Source organism: Emys orbicularis, chromosome 2 (assembly GCF_028017835.1).
Source record: "Emys orbicularis isolate rEmyOrb1 chromosome 2, rEmyOrb1.hap1, whole genome shotgun sequence".
Taxonomy (NCBI): Eukaryota; Metazoa; Chordata; order Testudines; family Emydidae; genus Emys; species Emys orbicularis.
This window is the reverse complement of record NC_088684.1, coordinates 269,216,405-269,237,434: the sequence shown is the minus strand read 5'-3', so window position 1 is coordinate 269,237,434 and position 21,030 is coordinate 269,216,405. Positions and strand designations below refer to the sequence as shown.

The 21,030-nt window shown below is 39.1% G+C and overlaps 1 protein-coding gene across 1 annotated transcript in view; it reads left to right on the top strand.

The window, feature by feature from the left end:
- Positions 1-21,030, top strand: part of EPC1 (enhancer of polycomb homolog 1) — an 82,362-nt gene that overhangs the window by 59,851 nt on the left and 1,481 nt on the right. The window contains exons 10-14 of the mRNA XM_065398952.1: positions 2,115-2,467; positions 18,422-18,540; positions 18,622-18,708; positions 19,310-19,451; positions 19,575-19,941. Of these exons, the coding sequence (XP_065255024.1) occupies positions 2,115-2,467; positions 18,422-18,540; positions 18,622-18,708; positions 19,310-19,451; positions 19,575-19,941 (1,068 nt within the window). The remainder of the gene's footprint in view (positions 1-2,114; positions 2,468-18,421; positions 18,541-18,621; positions 18,709-19,309; positions 19,452-19,574; positions 19,942-21,030) is intronic.

Genomic DNA, 21,030 nt, shown 5'->3' with positions numbered 1-21,030 from the left:
GAAAATCTTGGTCTAGAAGCATTTCTGTATTACTTTTTCTTTATATAGGTGTTATGTTTTTACCATATCTAATTAAAGACTATACATGTTTAAATATATTTTATGCTTTCTATAAATGAGTGTGTTTTAAAATAAGTTGATCAGGTCATAGTTTAATCAATCAAGAAAACAAATATCTTCACTTAGCTTTCAGATTTATACAATATTAACTTATTGCTATGGAAGCACCTGAATGGCTGTGGTAGTGATACCAGAGAAATTCCATCTTAAAGTCCCCAGATCCCTGGCTTCCATTTTAAATAAGCAAGAGTCATTCCACCATTAGATGGAAGCTGCAGGTCTCAGAGCACTAAATATAGAATTGGCAGGAAAGGTGGTAAATAATGCTAAAAATAGCAGCAGATCATATGACTGGGAGGTAAATAAGGGTTGCAAGCTAAAAATAGAACTGACAGTTTAGAATGTTGGCAGTTGGCATGTATCCAAGAAAGATCTGACCAGAAGGATAACAACAGAGGGTCTAGAAAGTTCTGACAGAACTGTATAAAGGTCAGTGTGTCAGTGGGCGGAAGCAGTAGTTGAGTGGGATAGTTTAGAGAGTGCTCTCTTCTTAGCTCTTAAGAACAGCATCAGAAGGCGTCCTGTCCCTGGAGCAAAGGGAGAAGAGACAGTGTGCACAGGAGACAGTACAGCATAGTAAGTCTGTCAGATAATTATAGTATAGTGTTAGTGTGTATATAGATGTGTATGTGTGGGCTAATAAAGATGTATGAATGTATGTTAATTGTAAAAGGAAATTGTATATGTAAGATTTTAAAGAACATCTAAGACGGGGGTTCTCAATCTGGGAGTCGTGACCCCTCGGGGGTCGCAAGGTTATTACATGGGGGGTCACGAGCTGTCAACCTCCACCCCAAACCCTGCTTTGCCTCCAGCATTTATAATATATTTAAAAGTGATTTTAATTTATAAGGGGGGGTTGCACTCAGAGGCTTGCTATGTGAAAGGGGTCACCAGTACAAAAGTTTGAGAGTCACTGATCTAAGAACTGCTCTCAGCGACCTGTGGATGACTAACTCTCTGAAGCAAGGCACATCACTTAGGATCATCTCAAACTGTTAGACAACATGGTTTGGGGTGCTTTTTAGCTTATAAAGGATTTGTATTTTATAACATCAATAAGGGGATTCTTAGTTTGTTATTGTATTAGGGATTCTTAATATTTGCACCAATAAAGAGGTGCTGTGTTTTAAAAAGAATACTGCTTGTTTGTGTCAGTCTTTATCAGAAGGCTGTGTCTGTTTCCTCTGGTGGTAACAGGTCTGAGCCGTTCTACAGAGTTTCTGAAACAGGGAACCACTGGCAAGCCCAAGATATTTCCCTTAGTTACCCTGGAGACCCATACCTAATGAGAACAGATCAGCTATATTCTGGAGGCACCCTAAATTCTGTTTTCTGGGTAATGGTAGCATCTAAATCACACTGTCATGGAATCTGTGAATTTCAGCATCTTTTAATTTAATTTCAACAAATCAGGAAAGGATCTGGATGCCCCTTAAGGGTTTTGCCAGGAGGTTAGATAGGTAGAGAGTGACAGCTTCAGCACTTCTTGGGGATGTAGTTGTGGGCATATTCAGTGGTTGGGGAGGCTGGGTTGGGTCACTTCTGTGTGTGGAACTGGTGTATTCAGCAGCTCGGAGAGGAATTGGCTTACTTTTTGGCCCTTTGGAGACCCATTTTGATGCTTAGTTAGGATTTATGGATTAAAAGTTAACAATTTTTATCTTCTCCTCACCTACCTGATACTTTGCAAATTTAATATTCAATAAGATTCTACCAAGTTGTAGTGCAAAATATCAAAAATATATGAGTGCCTTGCTATTTGTTAGATGGTTCATAATAAATTCGGAAACGTTGACATGACAAGTTCCAGTTTATAAAAAATAATTAAACACCACTTACAGTAACATAGGATTTAAGTATGTGGCTGTATTTCATGATATTTTGAGTTTTGTTCATTCTAAAGAAATTCCTGCTATGAGAAACTGGTGTGTGGTGACCTTTCTGTTTTTGGCTTCTTATTGTCTGCTAAGTTTATTGCGCTTCCATTTTAGGGTGCTACTGGACAGAGCGCATTCAGACTACAACAGTACGTTTCGCCAGCTGGATTTGGAAATGCTTTCCTCAACGCAACACTCTTCAATCAGTCAAGTTGCCAATACCTCAGAAACAAATACCTCGGACAAATCTTTCTCTAAAGACCTCAGTCAGATACTAGTCAATATCAAATCATGTAGATGGCGGCATTTTAGGCCTCGGACACCATCTCTACATGACAGTGACAATGATGAACTCTCCTGTAGGAAATTATACAGGGGTATAAATCGAACAGGCACAGCACAACCTGGGACCCAGACATGCAGTACCTCTATACAAAGTAAAAGTAGCAGTGGTTCAGCACACTTTGGTATGTTTATTTTGACAAACTTTTTTCTAGAAATGTTAAACTTGACTCAGAGAATCAAAAATATTAGAATTTTATCCATTTTTTTCTTTGTGATCTGTTCTAATGATAGCAGTGAATCATCTGTTTTACCACTTATTATATTGAAAACTAATCAGTTAGCATTTTTAACATGAACATTTAATAGAGTTTATTTCAAATGCGTGTACAAAGGCAGCACTTGTTGCAGTTCTGACTTTTAGAAATGTGTGAAGTCCACTTATGTACAGGGTTTTTAGTTAATATAAAAAAGACAGATGACCATATTAAAAAATAAGATTGCCTAAGAAAGCATAAAACCTTAAGCTCCAAATTTTCTACCACCTTTCCTGTTGGATGTCTACGAGAAGACAAAAGGTTGATTTTATATTTAATAAAATATTACAATACTAGTATGCATATACACTTTAATACAACAGATTTTTTTTTAAAAACAGTCAAGACACTACCCTTCTTCTTTAAAAAATGAAAAAAATATTTGCATATTTTTTTCCCCTTGCATGGGCAAAAGCCAGGGAAATAGTTAGTTTACTGACATAATGCAAGGCCAACTCCATAGAACTACTGTAGGAAATGAATTCCAGAACTGAGGACCAGTCACTGTAAATGTTTGACCATCAGCCCCCTGATGTTTTAAATCAGAAACCTGTTAGCAAGCTCCCTAGCTGCTGATGTTGATTGTTGCAGCAGTAGATGGCAGATGTGGAGAAGAGGCAGTTACTCAAATAACTAAAATCCAATATGTTTAGCTCACTAGCTTTATTGATCAGTCAGCACTAACTGCATCTGAAAACATAGAAAGCCAAGAGTTGCTGATGAGCTTGTGAAATATGCTCCCTGTGAAATAGTAACTACTCCTAAAATCATCATTTGGGATCTCCAAGACCGGCTATACCATCCACTCCTGCTAAAGTTCACTGTCTAAGTCAACAAAACCTCATAGTCAATTGCATCAAAGGCTACAGATGGTCAGGCAACTATGCTGATTTTTTACATTTTCAATTGCTAGGAGATGACCAATGAGCGTAGAGTGCTGATCATTAAATACATAACCTTTTTTCTCCCTGTAGGACAGAGACAGCGCTCAGAATCTTTTTGGGAGAGGTATTAAAAGAACCACCAAAATGTGTCATGAAGAAATATTTAGAGATCACTTATCTAAAAATTCTATTCAGTAGAGTATATAGTATAGTGCCAATATTAAAACTTTTTATCCTGGGACAGTTCCCCAATCGCTGGTGGGGAGGAAGGCAGGCACTCACGCACACATTCCAGTGAATGTCATTTTTATATTCTTAATTTTAATTCATCAAGGCCTCAGTTTTCAGGTTGTTCTTAAAATAACCTGCTAAACTAAGAGGGAAAAAAACTTTACTAAATCCCATTCTTTGCCATATTTAATCATAGGTGTTTGTTTCAACCCAACAGCATAACTTTGAAAAAATACATGTAAAATCCTATTTCCAGTATTTTCAGAAATACACACAACCAGTGATGAACTCCAAAAGTTTGGATGCTTACTCAAGAAAATAGGTTTTATCCTGCCTTTCATTGTTTTTATGTTCCCTCCTGCCTCCCATACATGTATTCTACACCTTGCCATTCTGTTAATCCTGTCCCCGTCCCCCCCCTTGCAATATCTTCAAAGAGTGCATGCAAAGCAGGCTACCTCCTCCTCCTCCTCCTCTAGTGTTTTCTTTCTCTCCCCTGTCCCAGTGTTCTTTCTGTTTTACCCCTGCCCGTCATCCTGGTATTTCCTTCTTTTACCGTCTACTTCACCCCTTGCTGGAAGATGGATTGGGGTTGAAATTACTACTGGTTAGAGCAGGGGTCGGCAGCCTTTCAGAAGTGGTGTGCCGAGTCTTCATTTATTCACTCTAATTTAAGGTTTCACGTGCCAGTAATACATTTTAACGTTTTTAGACAGTCTCTTTGTATAAGTCTATAATATATAACTAAACTATTGTTGTATGTAAAGTAAACAAGGTTTTTAAAATGTTTAAGAAGCTTCATTTAAAATTAAATTAAAATGCAGAGCCCCCCGGACTAGTGGCCAGAACCCGGGCAGTGTGAGTGCCACTGAAAATCAGCTCGTGTGCCGCCTTCAGCACGCATGCCATAAGTTGCCTACCCCTGGGTTAGAGCCTCTGATATGAGGTTTCTGGTGGCTGCCTTCTCTCTTCTCTTAGTGGTTCTTCCAGTTGTCTGAAGCAGATACAGTGATCTGAAAGAGAAGCAGGCAGTAGGAAAGAGCAGATGCAGTATAAGTTTGTTAATGCCAGGAGGAGGAACTGCACTAAAGATACTGGGCAAGTTTCTAGCTACTTAGGATAAAACACAAAGGGACTGTTGGCAGGTAGGCTGTGAATAGAAATTGAATGTTTATGGGTTTCGGATCCTATTTAAAGATCACACGTGAACTGGTTACAAATTTGGAGTTCAAGGTTAACAGCTGTATTTACTTTTTAAAATAGATTGTAGAGGTGACTCTTAAAATCTAGATGAGACAGTTTCTCTTTTAGATACAGACTTTAATTACGTTGGCTATATCTTAAGTTTAGAAAAAACTAAATCTGTGAATAAGTGTTCAGTGTATTAACACTATCAAATAAAAGTAATTTACAACAATGAACACATTATAGTAAACATTCAATACTTAAAAATCAGTATGGAATTTAGATTCATATTTTTATCTGAAACAGTTAACTTTTAACACTTGGCATTGGAATAATACATGTAAAGATTTACCTAGTCTGATTTCATAGACACAGATGTACTCGAATCAAATAGGTTGGTTTTTTTTAATCTAGAAAAGGGAGTAAACATTAATACAACTCATTGAGATTATAGCCACATGATTCTCCATCATTTTATCAGGAGTCCTAAGCTAAATCACCTGTCCACGGTATAACAATCTTTAACCCAATGGTACATAGTGTCATAGAAGTTTAGAGACTGAAAAGACCTAATATATCATCCAGTCTATTTTCATGCCAATGTAGGATTATTTTCTGTAGTACCTTTTTCTAGTGTTTGTCTCATCTAGTTCCAAATGTTCCTCAAAAAAGGCGATGCTTCTTTGAGTGATGATCCCTGTGTGTGTTCCACACATGGGATACATATGTGCACCACGCACCTGACTCCAGAATTTCTTGAAAGAAATGTGTGTTGGCCCATACATGCACTATAGCTCTCCTCATTCTCCCAACCAAAGGCATAAAGGGCAGTGCAGGCTGATCCCTGTCCAGTTCCTTCTTACCACAGCATGATTGGAGTAGGAATCTCCTGTTTCCTCCGCTCCTTTTTGCTGCGTCATTCCTGTAAGAATTATGTGTAGTTAGTTAATTTTTAGTAGTTTTTATGGTATAGCACAGATAGTTAAATAGCATTTTTCCCCCCTCTCCCAAGAAGTCTGGGGTAATATCCAGGGTCCTGGGATTCAAAAACTGTTTCCTGCCCGTACTCCTTTTCTGTGAGCAACTAACGTAAGTGTTGCCTGTACTTCCTTATTGAGGCTCACATTTCTGCCAACTTCAGCATCTGCTGCTCTCTCTCTTTCCCCTGAACCCATGAGGGTCATAACGAAGCCGTCATCAAATCCAGGCCAAGGAGAGACAGACACACCGCCCATACATCCGGCTCAACAAGTGGGCAGCACTTAATAATAATATATGGAGATATACCTATCTCATAGAACTGGAAGGGACCCCGAAAGGTCATAGAGTCCAGCCCCCTGCCTTCACTAGCAGGACTAAGTACTGATTTTTGCCCCAGATTCCTAAGTGGGCCCCCTCAAGGATTGAACTCACAACCCTGGGTTTAGTAGGCCAATGCTCAAACCACTGAGCTATCCCTCCCCCATGAGCTCAGGAACGGAGGCTAAGTCTGTTAAGCCTAAAGAGAAGGCTTCACGGGAGAATAAGGGGGCACTTTCATAGACATAAGTCATCTATGTATGTGTTTGTCCCAAAAAGAAGGGATCTCTCCCTGACCCTGTCAAAGTCGAGAAAGCCAGTGTGCACAGGTGCAAAGGTTGACTAAATCTTGACAAGAATAGGAGGTACGCAAGGGTACGGATCCTTTGATTCTAACACCAGCTCCAGTGGTGAAGACACGAGATAGACAACTCCTGGTGCTTCAATCCACTTCGGGAACCCAAGCAGTACTGATAGCAATGCGACCCCAAACAGCGACCAGAGCAGCTCTCCTTGTACTCGGGGACAGTTGGAGACGTGTCTCCCCAGAAGACATCTTTGCTGTTCCCGGTCTGCATTCACTGCTCCTGTTGGGTCTGTCTATATTCCAGGACATCGTTATCACAAGGAGACAGTTATTCTCCCATTCCACCCACCAGCTTTGAAGCGCAGCCATTGGTCCTACCACTGCTCAGGGATGTGGCATTCTCTTCTGATTAGTCGGAGGCTCTGCAAGAGTATCTGCAGCATCAAAGAGAGGCAGCCCCAGACAAGTCGTAAAAGGACAGGATTCTGACCTCCAGCCAGATACAATTGGCCAAGAGACAGGTGGTACCTGATGCCAAGGGGTCTCCCTCTGCTGGTGGATCTATCCTATTGGCAACATTAGGGACTGTGGGAGCCCTACCCCAGGCACCCAGGAATGGTGCAAGAGTCTTATTTGCCATCACCCAGCCATACGCAACCAGCCCCATTGGAGCTCTTGGTATTGCTTAGAGTAGCTGCAAAGCTACAAATCCAGCTGAAGGAAATTCAGAAGGCTCAGCACTGCTTAATAGACAGTAGCGTGGCCCTCCCCATCAGCAAGGCCATCATAAACACAGCAAAGGCAGTTTGGGACACCTCTGCTTCTTGTGCTTCTACTCCTAAGAGGGTTGGGACAAAGTAGCACTTCTCAGCCAAGTGGGAGGGTTCTTGTTCTCTCACACTCTGCCAAACTACAGGGTTGTGCAGGCAGTTAGAGCAACAGCATCCAAAGGCTACTCCCTCTGATGAGGGATATGAGTCTTGACCTTCTGGGAATAAAGGTCTTCTTTTCCTCTTGGTCCTCTTGACCATTTGTGATTTGATCAATTATGCTAGATTTCTAGAGTTTAAGGACCAGCTTCCTGAGAAGGATAGAGCCCACTTCCAGGCCTTCGTGGATGAAGGCAAAGTGGTGGCCAAAACTTCACTCCAAGCCACAGTGGATGCAGCAGATACTGCTTGGAGGGGGATGGCTATGGCCATTGTCCATGAGAAGAGATTCGTGTTTGTAATCAGATTTTTGTACAGAGATGCAGAGTACCATCCAAGATCTGCCCTTTGATACTATAAGGTAGTCCATCAGAAAACAGATGCAACTCTGCCTCAAAAATGTGAGAATAAAGCTTTGCTTGTTGTGCGTTAATACCCCTTTTCCCCCCCCACCCCTTCCCCCCCGAGGAAGCTTTATAGACAGGGATATAGGGCAAGACCATATTCTCAGCCCTTTTATCGTCAATGTGCTCAGGAACCACCATGCAAGAGATAGTTGATGTATAGACCCGGGAATCCAGCTTCTGCAACATCCACCACCACTTAGGCACTCTAATCCACAACAGAAGAATTTCTTTTTGACAGGATTGTCGAGATAGCGTCCCTTTACTGATGCCTCTTCTTTCCCCTATTCAGGTATTTGGAGGTCACCTTACCCTATTTGTCAAAGACTGGAGGGCCTTAACTACAGACATAGGGATATTAGAAGAGGCTATCAACTAGAGTTTCTGACAACTCCTTTTCACAAGCCTCTTCAGGGACCATTCTCGCAAGGAGATTTTTACAACAGGAGGTAAATTCCCTGCTCCTCAGGGGATCTACAGAAATGGTTCCACCTCAACACCACAGGAAGAGGTTATATTCTCCTTATTCCTTGATTCCCCGAGAAGAATGGAGGATCAAAGCCAATTCTTGATATACATCAGTTAAACAAGTTTATCTGAAAACTAAAATTCTGCATGATATCCTTGGCATCAGTAATTCCCTTATTAGTGGAGAGCGCTTGGTTTTGTGGCTCTCAGCATGAAAGATGCATATTTTCATATTGATATCCATCCAGCCCACAGGAGGTTCTTCTTCCACCAAGACCACTACCAATTCAGATTAATCCCCTTTGGTCTGGTCACTGCATCTGGAGTCTTTACAAAGGATTTTTCAGTGGTGACTGCTTGGATGAGAAGAGAAGGATTTGCAGTCTTCCCATACCTCAACAACTGGCTTCTTGCAGGCCACTCCCATTGAGGAGTTCCACAGGGCAACCAGTGTTTTGCTCAGCCTTTTATCTTCCCTGGGTGTTTGCATCAATCATAAAAATCCCCCCAAAAAAACCTCCCCAGGTACATAGATTTCATTGGGGCATTGTTAGACTCAACTACAGCAACAGCATATTGACCTCTTGAAAGGTTTCAGGTCATGAACACTCTTTTATGCACAAGGTCATCATCAGGCCCAGGACATCAGTTGGAAGTTGCCTTTCACTCCTTAGCCACTTGACTTCATGTACACATGTGACACCATTCACCAGATTACATCTACAGTGCTTATAAGCCTGCCTTTTCTTGGCGTATTCACCAGTGAAGGGCACCAAACTACAAGGTCACAATTCCATCCAAGGTATTAGGCTCTTTTTTGTGTAGTGGACAAAACTGGAAAAGGTTCGGTTTGGAATGCTGTTCCTCACACCCACACCTGAGACAGCCACAGTTACCGATGCCTCCCTCTTGGGTTGGGGTGTGCACATGGATGATCACATGGCAGAGGGCGTCCAGAATGCACATCAACTTATAGGAACTCAGGGCGTTCTGTCAGGCCTGCAATGCCTTTCTCCCTCCATCCAATCCAAACATAGTCAGATAATGTTGGACAAGATAACAGTATTTTATATAAACAAACAAGGGGGAACGAAATCTCTCTGTGTGTAGAGGCAGTCAGTTTCTGGAATTGATGCATCAAACATCACTTAACCCTATTAGCGTACTTACCAGGGGTGCAAAATTCCCTAACAGACTGCCTGAGCAGACATTTGTCCACAAATCAAGAATGGGAGATTCACGATTTGTTTTTCGACTACATCTTTGGTCATGGAAAATGCCAGCCTGGGACCTTTTCACCTCACAGGCAAACAGGAAGTTGCCTTGGTTCTGCTCCAGACCAGCACTAGACAAAGACTCTTTGGGAGATGCCCTCCTGATATTGTGGAAGGATTGCCTGGCATTCTGTGGAATATCCACCAAGACCGAGCATGAGTCATCCTCATCACACCCAACTGGCCAAGACTGTTCTGATTCATCGATCTATTAAAGCTCTTGGTATGACCACACATAAACATCGCCACGTTACTGGACCTTCTAACGCAACCCAGAGGCAAAATCACATACCCCAATTCAAGGCTGCTCCAACTCAGAGCCTGATATTTGGATGGGCATCGGAGATAGAATGCTCATGTTCCAAGAGGGTGCAATTAATCTTTAACCAAAGTACACAAGATTCTGCAAGAAGCTTTTACTCAGCTAAATGGAAGCATTTCTCTGTTTGGATTCATCAATGCATTTTGTCTCCGAACTCCACCAGAATCCCTGATATCTTAAAGAATCTCCTTACCCTTAAGTCTTCAGGTCATGCCTTCGGTTCCTACATTTAGCACCTATCTGTGCTTTCAATGCTCCAATAGATAACTGTATGATCTCCAGGCACCCTGTCACAACTAGAATTTTTTGAAGGGGATTCGCAGATCCTTTCTACCAGTGGTGAAGTTCAAAGCTCAATCAGACCTCAATTTTGATCTGTTGTCTTTTACTAAGTCTCCCTTGGAGCCGCTAACCACCTGCACGGTGACCATCTGTCCATGAAGGTGGCCTTTCTGATTGTTATAACGTCAGCCAGAAGAGTCCGAGAACTGGGAGCACTTATTGGCAGGCCCTCCATATACTAGCTTCTGTAAAGAAAAGGACTTGCTATGCCCCCACCCCGAATTCATGCCCAAGATAGTTTGAGTTTTATAGAAGTCAGGTCATCCATGTACCTGTATTTTTTTTTTTTTCCCCCCCCCCCCTAAATCACATGTCTTGGAAGAGGCTAGAAGACTGTATTATCTGGACATCTGGAGGGCTTTGGCCTTTTATCTGCGAAGAACAAAGGTCATTAGACACCTAAACCTATTTGTTTCCAGAGCAATCATGATATCAACCTATATCAGTGCAGAGACTTTAAAAATGGATCTCAGATTGTATTATCCTTTGTTACAGACCAAATGGCATCCCCCACCCCCAGAAGGTGTAAAGGCTCATTCCACCAGGGAGCAGACTACTTCAGCTGCATCTCTGAGAAATGTACCCATACTAGATATGTGGAGCAGCTACTTGGAGCTCTTTTCGTACCTTCACCAGACCTTATGCCCTGGTACAGTAGTCCACTGCAGATATAGCAATGGGGACAGCAGTTCTACAGTCAGCTATCACTTCTGCATCCTCACACCCACCACCAGCTTGTTAATCTCCCACATGTGGAATACACATAGGGGACCGTCACATGAAGAAGAAATGGAGGTTAGTTACCTATAACTGGAGGTTCTTAAAGATGTGTGTTCCCTATCTGTATTCCACTGCCTGCTCTCCATCCCCTCTGCTTTGGAGTGGTTACTCTGAGGTAAGAATGGAAAATTGGAGAGGCGTTGGCCTGCACTGCCCTCGGTCGGGAACACAAGGAGAGCTATGGCGCATGTGCGGGCCAATACACACTGCTTGCACGAAATTCCTGACTCAGGTGCATGGTGCACATGCATATCCCATTTGTAGAATACAGATAGGGACCATACATCTCGAAGAAGCTCCACTTACAGGTAAGTAATCTTCATTTTCTTATTCAGATTTACAGTACAAGAGTTTGTCTGTATGAAGTAGTATGTAAAACAAGGCACATCAAGCTAAACTGTACAGTTACAAGATACTAGTTTAGTGGGATGACTTTAACTACTGAGCCAAAAAAAACTATAGAGAGAAATTCACATCTGTAAAGTTGATAGGTAAAATCAATGTGTTCTTTAAATATTTTGGAAAAATGCATGCCTACTGTGTCAACTATTAGCTCAAACTTTTAGGACAGGCATCACACAAGATTGCACCTATGACCAAGAGGATATTTGAAATGTATTGGGTTGTCGTCATTCCAGAATTGATTATTAATTCAAATCTTCGTTCCTTACAATTAAAGTACCTGTCCATACTGTGATTTTTTTCAAAGCAGCAAACCTCTGTGCTTATTTCCTGTTTATGGAAAACCACTAGCACTGTACATTTCTTAATTACTAAAATGCTGAGGAAATGAACTGTATAGGTGGCGTATAGGAAGTGTACAAAGTGGATAGAGACAATATCCCTTTTATTGGACCGTGTGGGACAATTCCATAAGGCAAGATGCCTGACAGTAACTCAAATTATGGGTGAACTGACTAACCTGTAACATTACAATCTGAACTAGTAAACTGTCAAGTAGCATAAGAAAGTTTGTCAGGATACTTGCTGATTTTTAACTCTGCTTCAGTTCAGCCATTGTGCTGCAAACACTACTGTGGAAAGTGTTTTTGTGGCTAACTTACATATAACCACAAAAGCAAACCTTTGAACTATCAGACTTTTTTTTTCAGATAACCAACTTGAGATCCAGTTTTTTGGGTAAATTCATCTTCTAATAAATTTGTAGACTGTCATGCTGTTAGTCATTTAATGCAATGTCTCGGAAGAAATGCTAACAATTTATTGTGTAGAGACAAAATTTGGAAAAAAGAGTATTGAAATTTGTTGCAGTATGCCCTGTTAGATGTTATACAGCCATTCTTTTTAAGGTCCAAATTCAAAGCCTATTCAAGGCAATTTGGAGTCTTTCCATGGACTTCAGTAGACTTTAGATCAGGCCCTAAATCGTAACGCTTCCAATTACTTCTCATTTTTAACGTATCAAAAATGGTTACTAAGATTTGAGGTATTATTCTGAACTTACTGTATTGGGTTTTGCTAGGAAATATGAAAGCGTTCAGATGCTACTGAACTGTTAGCATCCAAACCTAAAGCCCTTATAGTCCTAGAAAGTTGGTGCCATATGGAAGCCTGACTTAAACTCAGTGCTAAGGTTCAATGCCTCCTAAAAGTTATCAACTTACTAATAGTACATTATTCTCTATCATAACTTGAGTAAGAATTTTTAAAAATTCACATGCCTCTTTAATTTCCAGCTAGTATGTTCATTCATCCTAGAGTTCAACATTCTTAGAATACTCTGTTTTAAAGAAGCCTCAGAAGCCTGGTTATGAGCAGGAGCGGCTCTGTTTTTTGCCGCCCCAAGCACGGCAGTCAGGCGGCCTTCGGTGGCATGCCTGCGGGTGGTCCGCGGTCACACGGATTTGGCGGCGTTTCTGCAGCTGATCTGCCAGTCCCACGGCTTCGGCATATCTGCCACCGAATTGCAGCCGAAACCGCGGGACCGGCGGACCTCCCACAGGCACACCGCCGAAGGCTGCCTGACTGCCGCCCTCACAGCGACTTGCACTCCGCCCCCCGTGGCTTGCCACCCCAGGCACGCGGTTGCTGCGCTGGTGCCTGGAACCACCCCTGGTTATGAGGAACTAGAATGATCTCTGATGGAAATCTTCACAACCCTAATGTGGTTGATCTGAAGAAACTGAAACTGTCAATAAAAATATTTTATTTTTACAATGAGTTTTTTTTAATTTCAAAGTTCACAATTTTGTGCTTTTACGGTGCACTTATATTTCTCTTGGGTATCATTGTTCTACTTCAGTTTCTATCTAGGCTTCCTAGCTTATGTTGGGGAAATGCACACGGTGTAGCACGATTCTTCTGACATGGTTTCAGATATAGTTGATCTTAGAATAGCTAGACTTGATGTTTGGTCTTCATTAGTACCTGAAAAAACAGGCACTGTGTGATCTGAGAATTAAAAATGTAATCTACTGCATTAGTATTTACTTTCTTGCTCTTTGGACTGAAATATTGAAACAAATCTATATCTAAGACAGATATGTACAGATGAAAGATTTGGGCTCTTCTCATTAGTCAGATTGTACCACATATTAAAACTTGCAAAGCTATTTTCTAGTGAAATTGTCATAAGAACATGCTTCTGTGAGCATTGATGTTAAGAGCCACACTTCACAATTTTATTACTAAAAATTGAATGGTAGAAGTAGGAGCTAGAAATAAGACGCTTTACCAGTTGGAGGTGATCACCCATCTTGTCTGTCAGATTTTCAAGCATGTATGATTTCATTTATGGAATAAGAGCTGAGAAGTAATAAAAGTTCCAGAAGTCTGCACAGCAATAAAAAAAAAAATTAGAAAGTATCCTCTTAGAATTTTTTTTAGACTGATTACCCATTTCAACAAGTTTAGAAATTCCCTTCATTACCTGGATCTTATTGACATTCAAGATTCTGGGATGCTAAGCTTTCATGTTTACACAACAAACTTGGTTTGACTTTACAAGCAATAACATCATATGTGGTAGATGAAGGCAAAAAGGATTCTCTCTGCAATCCTTATAGTTAGTCTGTTTGTGGCAGATACTTGCTGCCAATCCACAAATATTAGTACTAAATGGCTTTTCATAGAGGTGAACAGAATTTTTTTCTGAAATGTGATATTCTGTTAGAAAAGCTGTTGGAGAAATTCAGTTTTGCACTTATGAAAAAATAGTGAAACTGTTTCATTCTTGATCTGAACTTCAAGACTTTAGACCCTCTCTTTGACTTTACAATGCTGAGCAGCTTTGCCACGCAGACCCATAATTTCACAGGAGAGCCTTGCACAATCCCAATCAGATTTGTACAAATGCACTGAAAATAAAGGATACTGAAGATTAGGTTGCATATTGAGATGCTTTATTGAAAAGTAAGGACACTTACAAGGTTTTTTGGGTGGTGTGTGTGTGTGTGTGTGTTACACAAGGAAAAACCAGTTCCCCAAACCTTCTGTCTCACCAGTGTCTTACTAGTAGAGCTAAACACACTGTTGGCCTAGCGGCCTACAAGAGAATTCTGATCTGTACTCAGTACGGGAGGAAAATTAGGAAGCAGATTAGGAGGACTGTAAATGAGCAGAATAAATCTGATTTGTTTTAGCCAACTAGGATGTTTTTCTTTAATGCAGACCCCTTCACAGAAAAATCAATCTGTTGGGTTTGGACAGAGCATATTATCAGCATTCCTGATTGGTTATGTCATCAATGTATGTAGGGCTTTTCCATAGGTAGCTCAGACTAAAAAGTTAGCTTCTGTGACTAAAAGATTTAAAACAAATACAGATTATGGCCTGTATACTGGACCTTTTGTTATGTGAAAGTAGCATTTTGACACATGCTATGGGGGTGACAAATATTTTTACATTTCTGTAACAGTTTCCATCAGAGGGTACTTAAGCAGTTTTCAAACTTTGACTCTGAGCAGTAACCCTATGAGAGAGGTGTTTCCTCCTGTCTGTAAAATGGATGTAACTGAGGATAATGAGGATGTGAATAGCTCAAGATCACACACCAAATCTTTGGCAGAGCTGGAAATTATGCTTGGAGCCCTTGACTGTCTGGTTCTTTAACCACTAGGAAAAAATTGTCACTTGTCAATGCTTTAGGTGTAATCTCAGTGTCCAGAAGTTATAGGAGAAAAGCTAACAGGCGTTTGTACTGCTTATGCTGGGATTTTCAAATATGCCTAAGGGAGTCAGGCAGCCAGCTAACATTGAATTTCAATGCTTCCTTAGGCCTCTATTTTTTGAAAATTTGGGCCTAAATAATTAAAATGCTGTGGGTGCAAATCAGTTTTTTCTTTTCACTTGCCTTTTTAAATGGTTACTGCAATTATTTTGATAATGGCTGGAAAGGTAATTCTTGTATGGACTGCAATAATTCATTGAAAAGCTATTTGGAAACTACATTCATTTGTAAATCTAAATATATCCTTCAAAAAGTACCAAATTAATATCTGTCAAATACTGTCAACAATGACCACACTCAATGCTTTTGTGCAGCAGTAACAAGACAAGGATGTTAAATTTTGTTTAACTTTGTTAAACAGAAATGTAAACTTCAGTTAACTTGTAATTTTAATTTTTTTAATATTCAAGTGGTTTAGGCCCAAAATGTAGCGTTAAAACTCTGATGGATAGTGTTTTTATTGCTTCCATGCTATTACAATATTTTATTGTTGCAAAAGAGAATGTTTAAGGAATTTGAAAGTAACTATATGCAAATCAATCTGGTTTCATTGTTCAAAGTATTAATGACTAACTGGATTTTTTTTTTCCTGATGTAATCAATGATATAAGAAGTTGGGGGTAATTGTGGGGCGGGGGCCCAGGACTAAATTATCTTGTGTCCCCCTAACATGGCTTTTAATTTACAAATTGTATAATAATGGTTTTAAAATATAGTATTTTCATTTATAAACTAATTAGTTTGGCACTCTGCTTCCCTAGCAAATGACTGATATCATAGGTAGCTGAAATGTAAAATCCTGAATTCAGGTTTTGGAAGATAAAAGGGGGCCATAACTTTAGATAAACTTTGTTTAAAATATATATGCAGCTTTATGTTGGTATTGTTTATCAATAGGAATCTTAAACTATGTATTTTTCCTCTTTTTTTAGTAACTCATTTCAATTCATTTTTAACCAATACATTTACAAACTTGTTACTTTAGAGTGCAAATTCCTTTACCAAATGACTAAGAGTGAACAGGAAGAAAAATCATCTAAATTGTAAAATCTTAACTTTCCTAGTCATTATTTGTATGGATACTTTAAACTCTGAATTTCAAAACACTGTAATATAGCACCAACTAGTTATAATGAACTAATAAAAAGATTTATATAAATGAAATACCTATTAACGCAGTAAATGTTTGATTTTTTTTTTTTTCAAATCTTCAAGACAAATCTCAATTCAATTTGCCATATTTTTAAAAGAAATAAGTTGGAAGGTGATGCAGTGTATTACACATGGCTATATATAAACAACCATTGTATGCCTATTCACTAAAGAACTCTATCGGAAGAGCTTCTAACTTGTTTGAAATCTTATGCCATTTTACTGTGTTCAGCTGCTAGATACAGACTCTCAAATACTACAGTGATGGGCAGCAGTATAAAACCCTAAAATAGATTCTGTGATGATTTGGTGCTCTTTCAATACATAATCAGAAGAAAGGATAGATACATATAGATATAATCATGTGCAAGATCTTAATTGTAGCTGCGAATGAAGCAAATATTTCCGAGAAACTCATAGTTGAGTGTAGGCTGAAGACATATGATCTTTAGAAACTTCTTATGGATTAACTCGTTCGTTTTCTGTTTTCAAATCATCACAATCCATTTGATTAAATATTCTATCATCTACATTCAGCAAAGATTAAAAACATTTTAGTCTTTTATTTTTTCTGGAAACATTAGATGCATGTAGTCTGATAGCAGTACAGATTTTCTGCAGTTGGGAACAAAGGAGAAAAGCTTTGGCCAAGATACTGTATTTCATGAACAAGCATTTAAGTCCTGTGTTGACTTGTAGAAAGTTGGATACCTTCCATTTGGTAACGGTCGTAACTCTAGAAAGCATTGGAAGTTGTTGCATAAGAATGTTCACAATATTTGTTTTGAGAACATACACAGAAATTTGGGCACCTGAAATTTAATTTGGGAAAACTCACATGGTGTGGTCTAGGCTGACTCTATAATGGATTCAATCTGCACCATCATCCCACTTTTAAATCGACAGTAGAGATTTTCTTCATTAAAACTATACAAACCATGTTGGGGATTCAAAATGAATTTTATTTTTTGTTTTTTTAGAACTGATCTCTCCATAGACAAATTAGTATAATACAGTGTCTTTCCTCAGACATCCTTCTGTAAATCAACATAAACAACTCCATTCTTATTGACTGGATTTTTTTCCCAGGTGGGTTAACTGGGGAAAATTGTGATTGACATTTACACATGTTATGACTAATGGATCATTCCTTAAGAGCTCATTTTTGGAAGAAAATAGCTTCTATGAAATTCTCCGTTGACAGTGAGCATGATTTTTTTTTTTTTTTTTTTTTTTTTTTTTTTAATACGAATATAGAAAGTATATTAGTCTGTACAAAACAGAGGGTGGTGGGAATAGTGAAGTTTATGTTGAGAGATCATAATGTGGTAAAACAGTCTTCATTGGTAACCATCAAATTCATTTTTGTATTTTCAACTAAATATTAAACCTGAGGGCCTTCACCTGGGAGGTGGTGAGCACCTTAACTCCCATTGGAGTCCATGGAGTTCAGAATGCTCAACATCCCACAAGATGCACCTCTACCCCGATATAACGCTGTCCTCGGGAGCCAAAAAATCTTACCGCGTTATAGGTGAAACCGCGTTATATCGAACTTACTTTGATCCGCCAGAGTGCGCAGCCTCCACCCCCACCCCAGAGCATGGCTTTACCGCGTTATATCCGAATTAGTGTTCTATCGGGTCGCGTTATATCGGGGTAGAGGTGTAATGCCCCAAATCTGTACATATGAAAGTTGGTCTTAACCTACTACACTAAAACACAATCTTTGCAGATCAGTCTTATCTGAGTGGTGGTTTGTGCCAATCTGGGCTTACTCCCTTAAAGTCACTTAAATGAGATTTCTTCACTCAAATATTGTAAACTAAATGCAGAAGGTGTTTAATACTTCACCACAAATGTGCTCAATGGGGAAAACTTAGTTTGGACAAAACCTCTAGAAGGATCATAGTCTGTTGCCATAAAGATGCAACAAAGTTCTTAGGAATTTGGTGTGTTGAAACAACATTGTTTTAGGATTCTAAAAGATGTGTGTGTATATATACAACATATACATATTTTGATATAGTATTTTCTCATTTTATATTTTGTTCAGCATTTACAGCCGAACAATACCAGCAACATCAACAGCAACTGGCACTAATGCAGCAACAGCAGTTTGCACAAATTCATCAACAGCAAGCAAATAGTAATTCCTCTGCCAACACTTCACAGGTGAGGGATTTGTCTGTGCTATGATTTATCCCTCATTGTTTCCCACCAGGGTTCATCTCTAATTGTCAACTGTTGCCATAGAACCTTGAAACTAACCAACAGGAAAGTGGCTTTCGCCTGAATCTACATCATAGCCATTCTGTAAAGTGTTTAGAAGGGACACTGCAGGTGAGTGTGGCAGGCATTGCCTCTGCTCCCTCTTAACAAAAGCCAAAAAGATGAGTGAATCAATTAAATGAAATGCGCAAAGACTCGGGAATACATATTGCAAAGAATTCCAGCCATGTTGTTATCGCGTTGAGACTGTATGTATGACTGTATGTTCTGAGGCCAGATTTTTACCTTTTAATATTAATGTATAAACATGTACTGTCTTTAGCTGTGAAAATATATAACAGCTAAATATGTAACATTTAAAGTGTCCGTGGACAAACAAAAAAGTTCAGAAGTTACTGTTGGACATCCGAACCTCCTTGAATCTTCCAGATTGGTTTAGAAATCTTGTGAGAAATGCTATGGAAGGACAGTGTATTGTGCATTTGAAATACTTGTGCACATTTTAGTACTGGAATTATAAGTACATGGGGAATACTGCATTTAATTATTTATCTAACTTTACCAAACATCAGAAGTTTGGTTTGAGGGAAGAGTGAGGATCAGTTCTTTCTTTATCTGCACTGGTTTGTGCATTACTAGTTTATGCATAAAAATAGGAAGAGTATTGACCTTTTGAAGCTTGATCACATTTATTTGCCACCTTTCTTCTTAGGGTTTTGTTTCCAAGACATTGGATTCTGTTAGTGCTCAATTTGCTGCTTCAGCTTTGGTAACATCTGAACAATTGATGGGATTCAAAATGAAGGATGATGTGGTGCTTGGAATTGGGGTGAATGGCATCCTTCAGGCCTCAGGTATAGAGCTATACAAATCTAAATTCATTCTGATTGTATTTTGCTTTCATAGTTGGTATGTGAAACCCCTGTTTGGAGTCTCAGGTTTTCTTTTAAAAAAAAAAAAATCTCATTCTTCTGCAGGAGTATACAAGGGCTTACACCTCAGTAGTACTACACCTACAGCACTTGTACATACAAGTTCATCGTCAGCAGCAGGTTCAACCTTGTTACCGCCTTCAAATATAACACAGACTTCGAGTTCCCACAGTGCACTGAGTCACCAAGTAACCGCTGCCAACTCTGCAACAACTCAGGTCCTGTTTGGGAACAACATTCGATTAACTGTACCCTCATCAGTTGCCACTGTAAACTCTATTTCCACACTCAATGCGCGACATATACCTAGGACTTTAAGTGCTGTTCCATCATCTGCCTTAAAGCTGGCTGCAGCAGCAAACTGTCAGGTGCCCAAGGTTCCAGCTTCATCCTCTGTGGATGCAGTACCAAGGTGAGTCCTGTTTGTATCTGAATTTTCTTAGTTTTTTATTTTCCGGTTTTCTACAATGACATTGTTAGCTCAGAAACCCAGAATGTTAACCCAAAGCTGCTCTACCAGACAGTACCAATCAAGGGAAAAATTCATCTTCACTAAATGCAATGTAAAACCAGGCTTGTTTATCCATTTGAGAGTCAAAGTACTGCCTCATAAAAGGGGAGAACCTTCTTATCATACTCCTTTAAAAGAAGTGATACTGCCAATAGATGAATGACCTTAGGGAATCTGGATCAATGGTCATCAAAAGATCTTTTTACAGTTAGAATATTAGCAAAGCTTTCAGAGAATCCCTGAAATTCTGTGTAATGCAGAATTTTGTGAATTGTGAATTTTTTTTTTAAATAATTTTGTAATAAAATCAGATTTTAAACTGGAAATTAGGCTCTTATTTATTCTCATGCTTTGTCAGTCTTAAATGTTTAGTTATAGGACTTTTTACCTATATATATATATATAGAGAGAGAGAGAGAGAGAGAGAGAGAGTTTTGGTGGTGACATTTTTTCTACGTGTGATATAATTGTGACAATATGACATACTGCACTTCAGTTGAAAGAAAACAAACTTTCACATTTTATGCTAAAACTAGGACTATTGATTAATTGCAGTTAACTCGCGTAATTAACTCAAAAAAATCGCAATTAGAAAAATTAGTCACGATTAATCGCATTGTTAAACAATAGAATAACAATTGAATTTATTAAATATTTGTTTTTCTATATTTTCAAATATATTGATTTCTATTACAACACAGAATACAAAGTGTACAGTGCTCACTTTATATTATTTTTTACTACAAGTATTTGCAATGTAAAAATGATAAACAAAAGAAATAGTATTTTTCAGTTAATCTCATACAAGTATTGTAGTGCAATCTCTTTATCATGAAAGTGTAACTTAAAAATGTAGAGTGAATTTGTTTGTTTTGTTGGTTACATAACTGCACTCAAAAATAAAACCATGTAAAACTATAGAGCCTATGAGTCCACTCAGTCCTACTTCTTGTTTAGCCAATCACTAAGACAAACAAGTTTGTTTACATT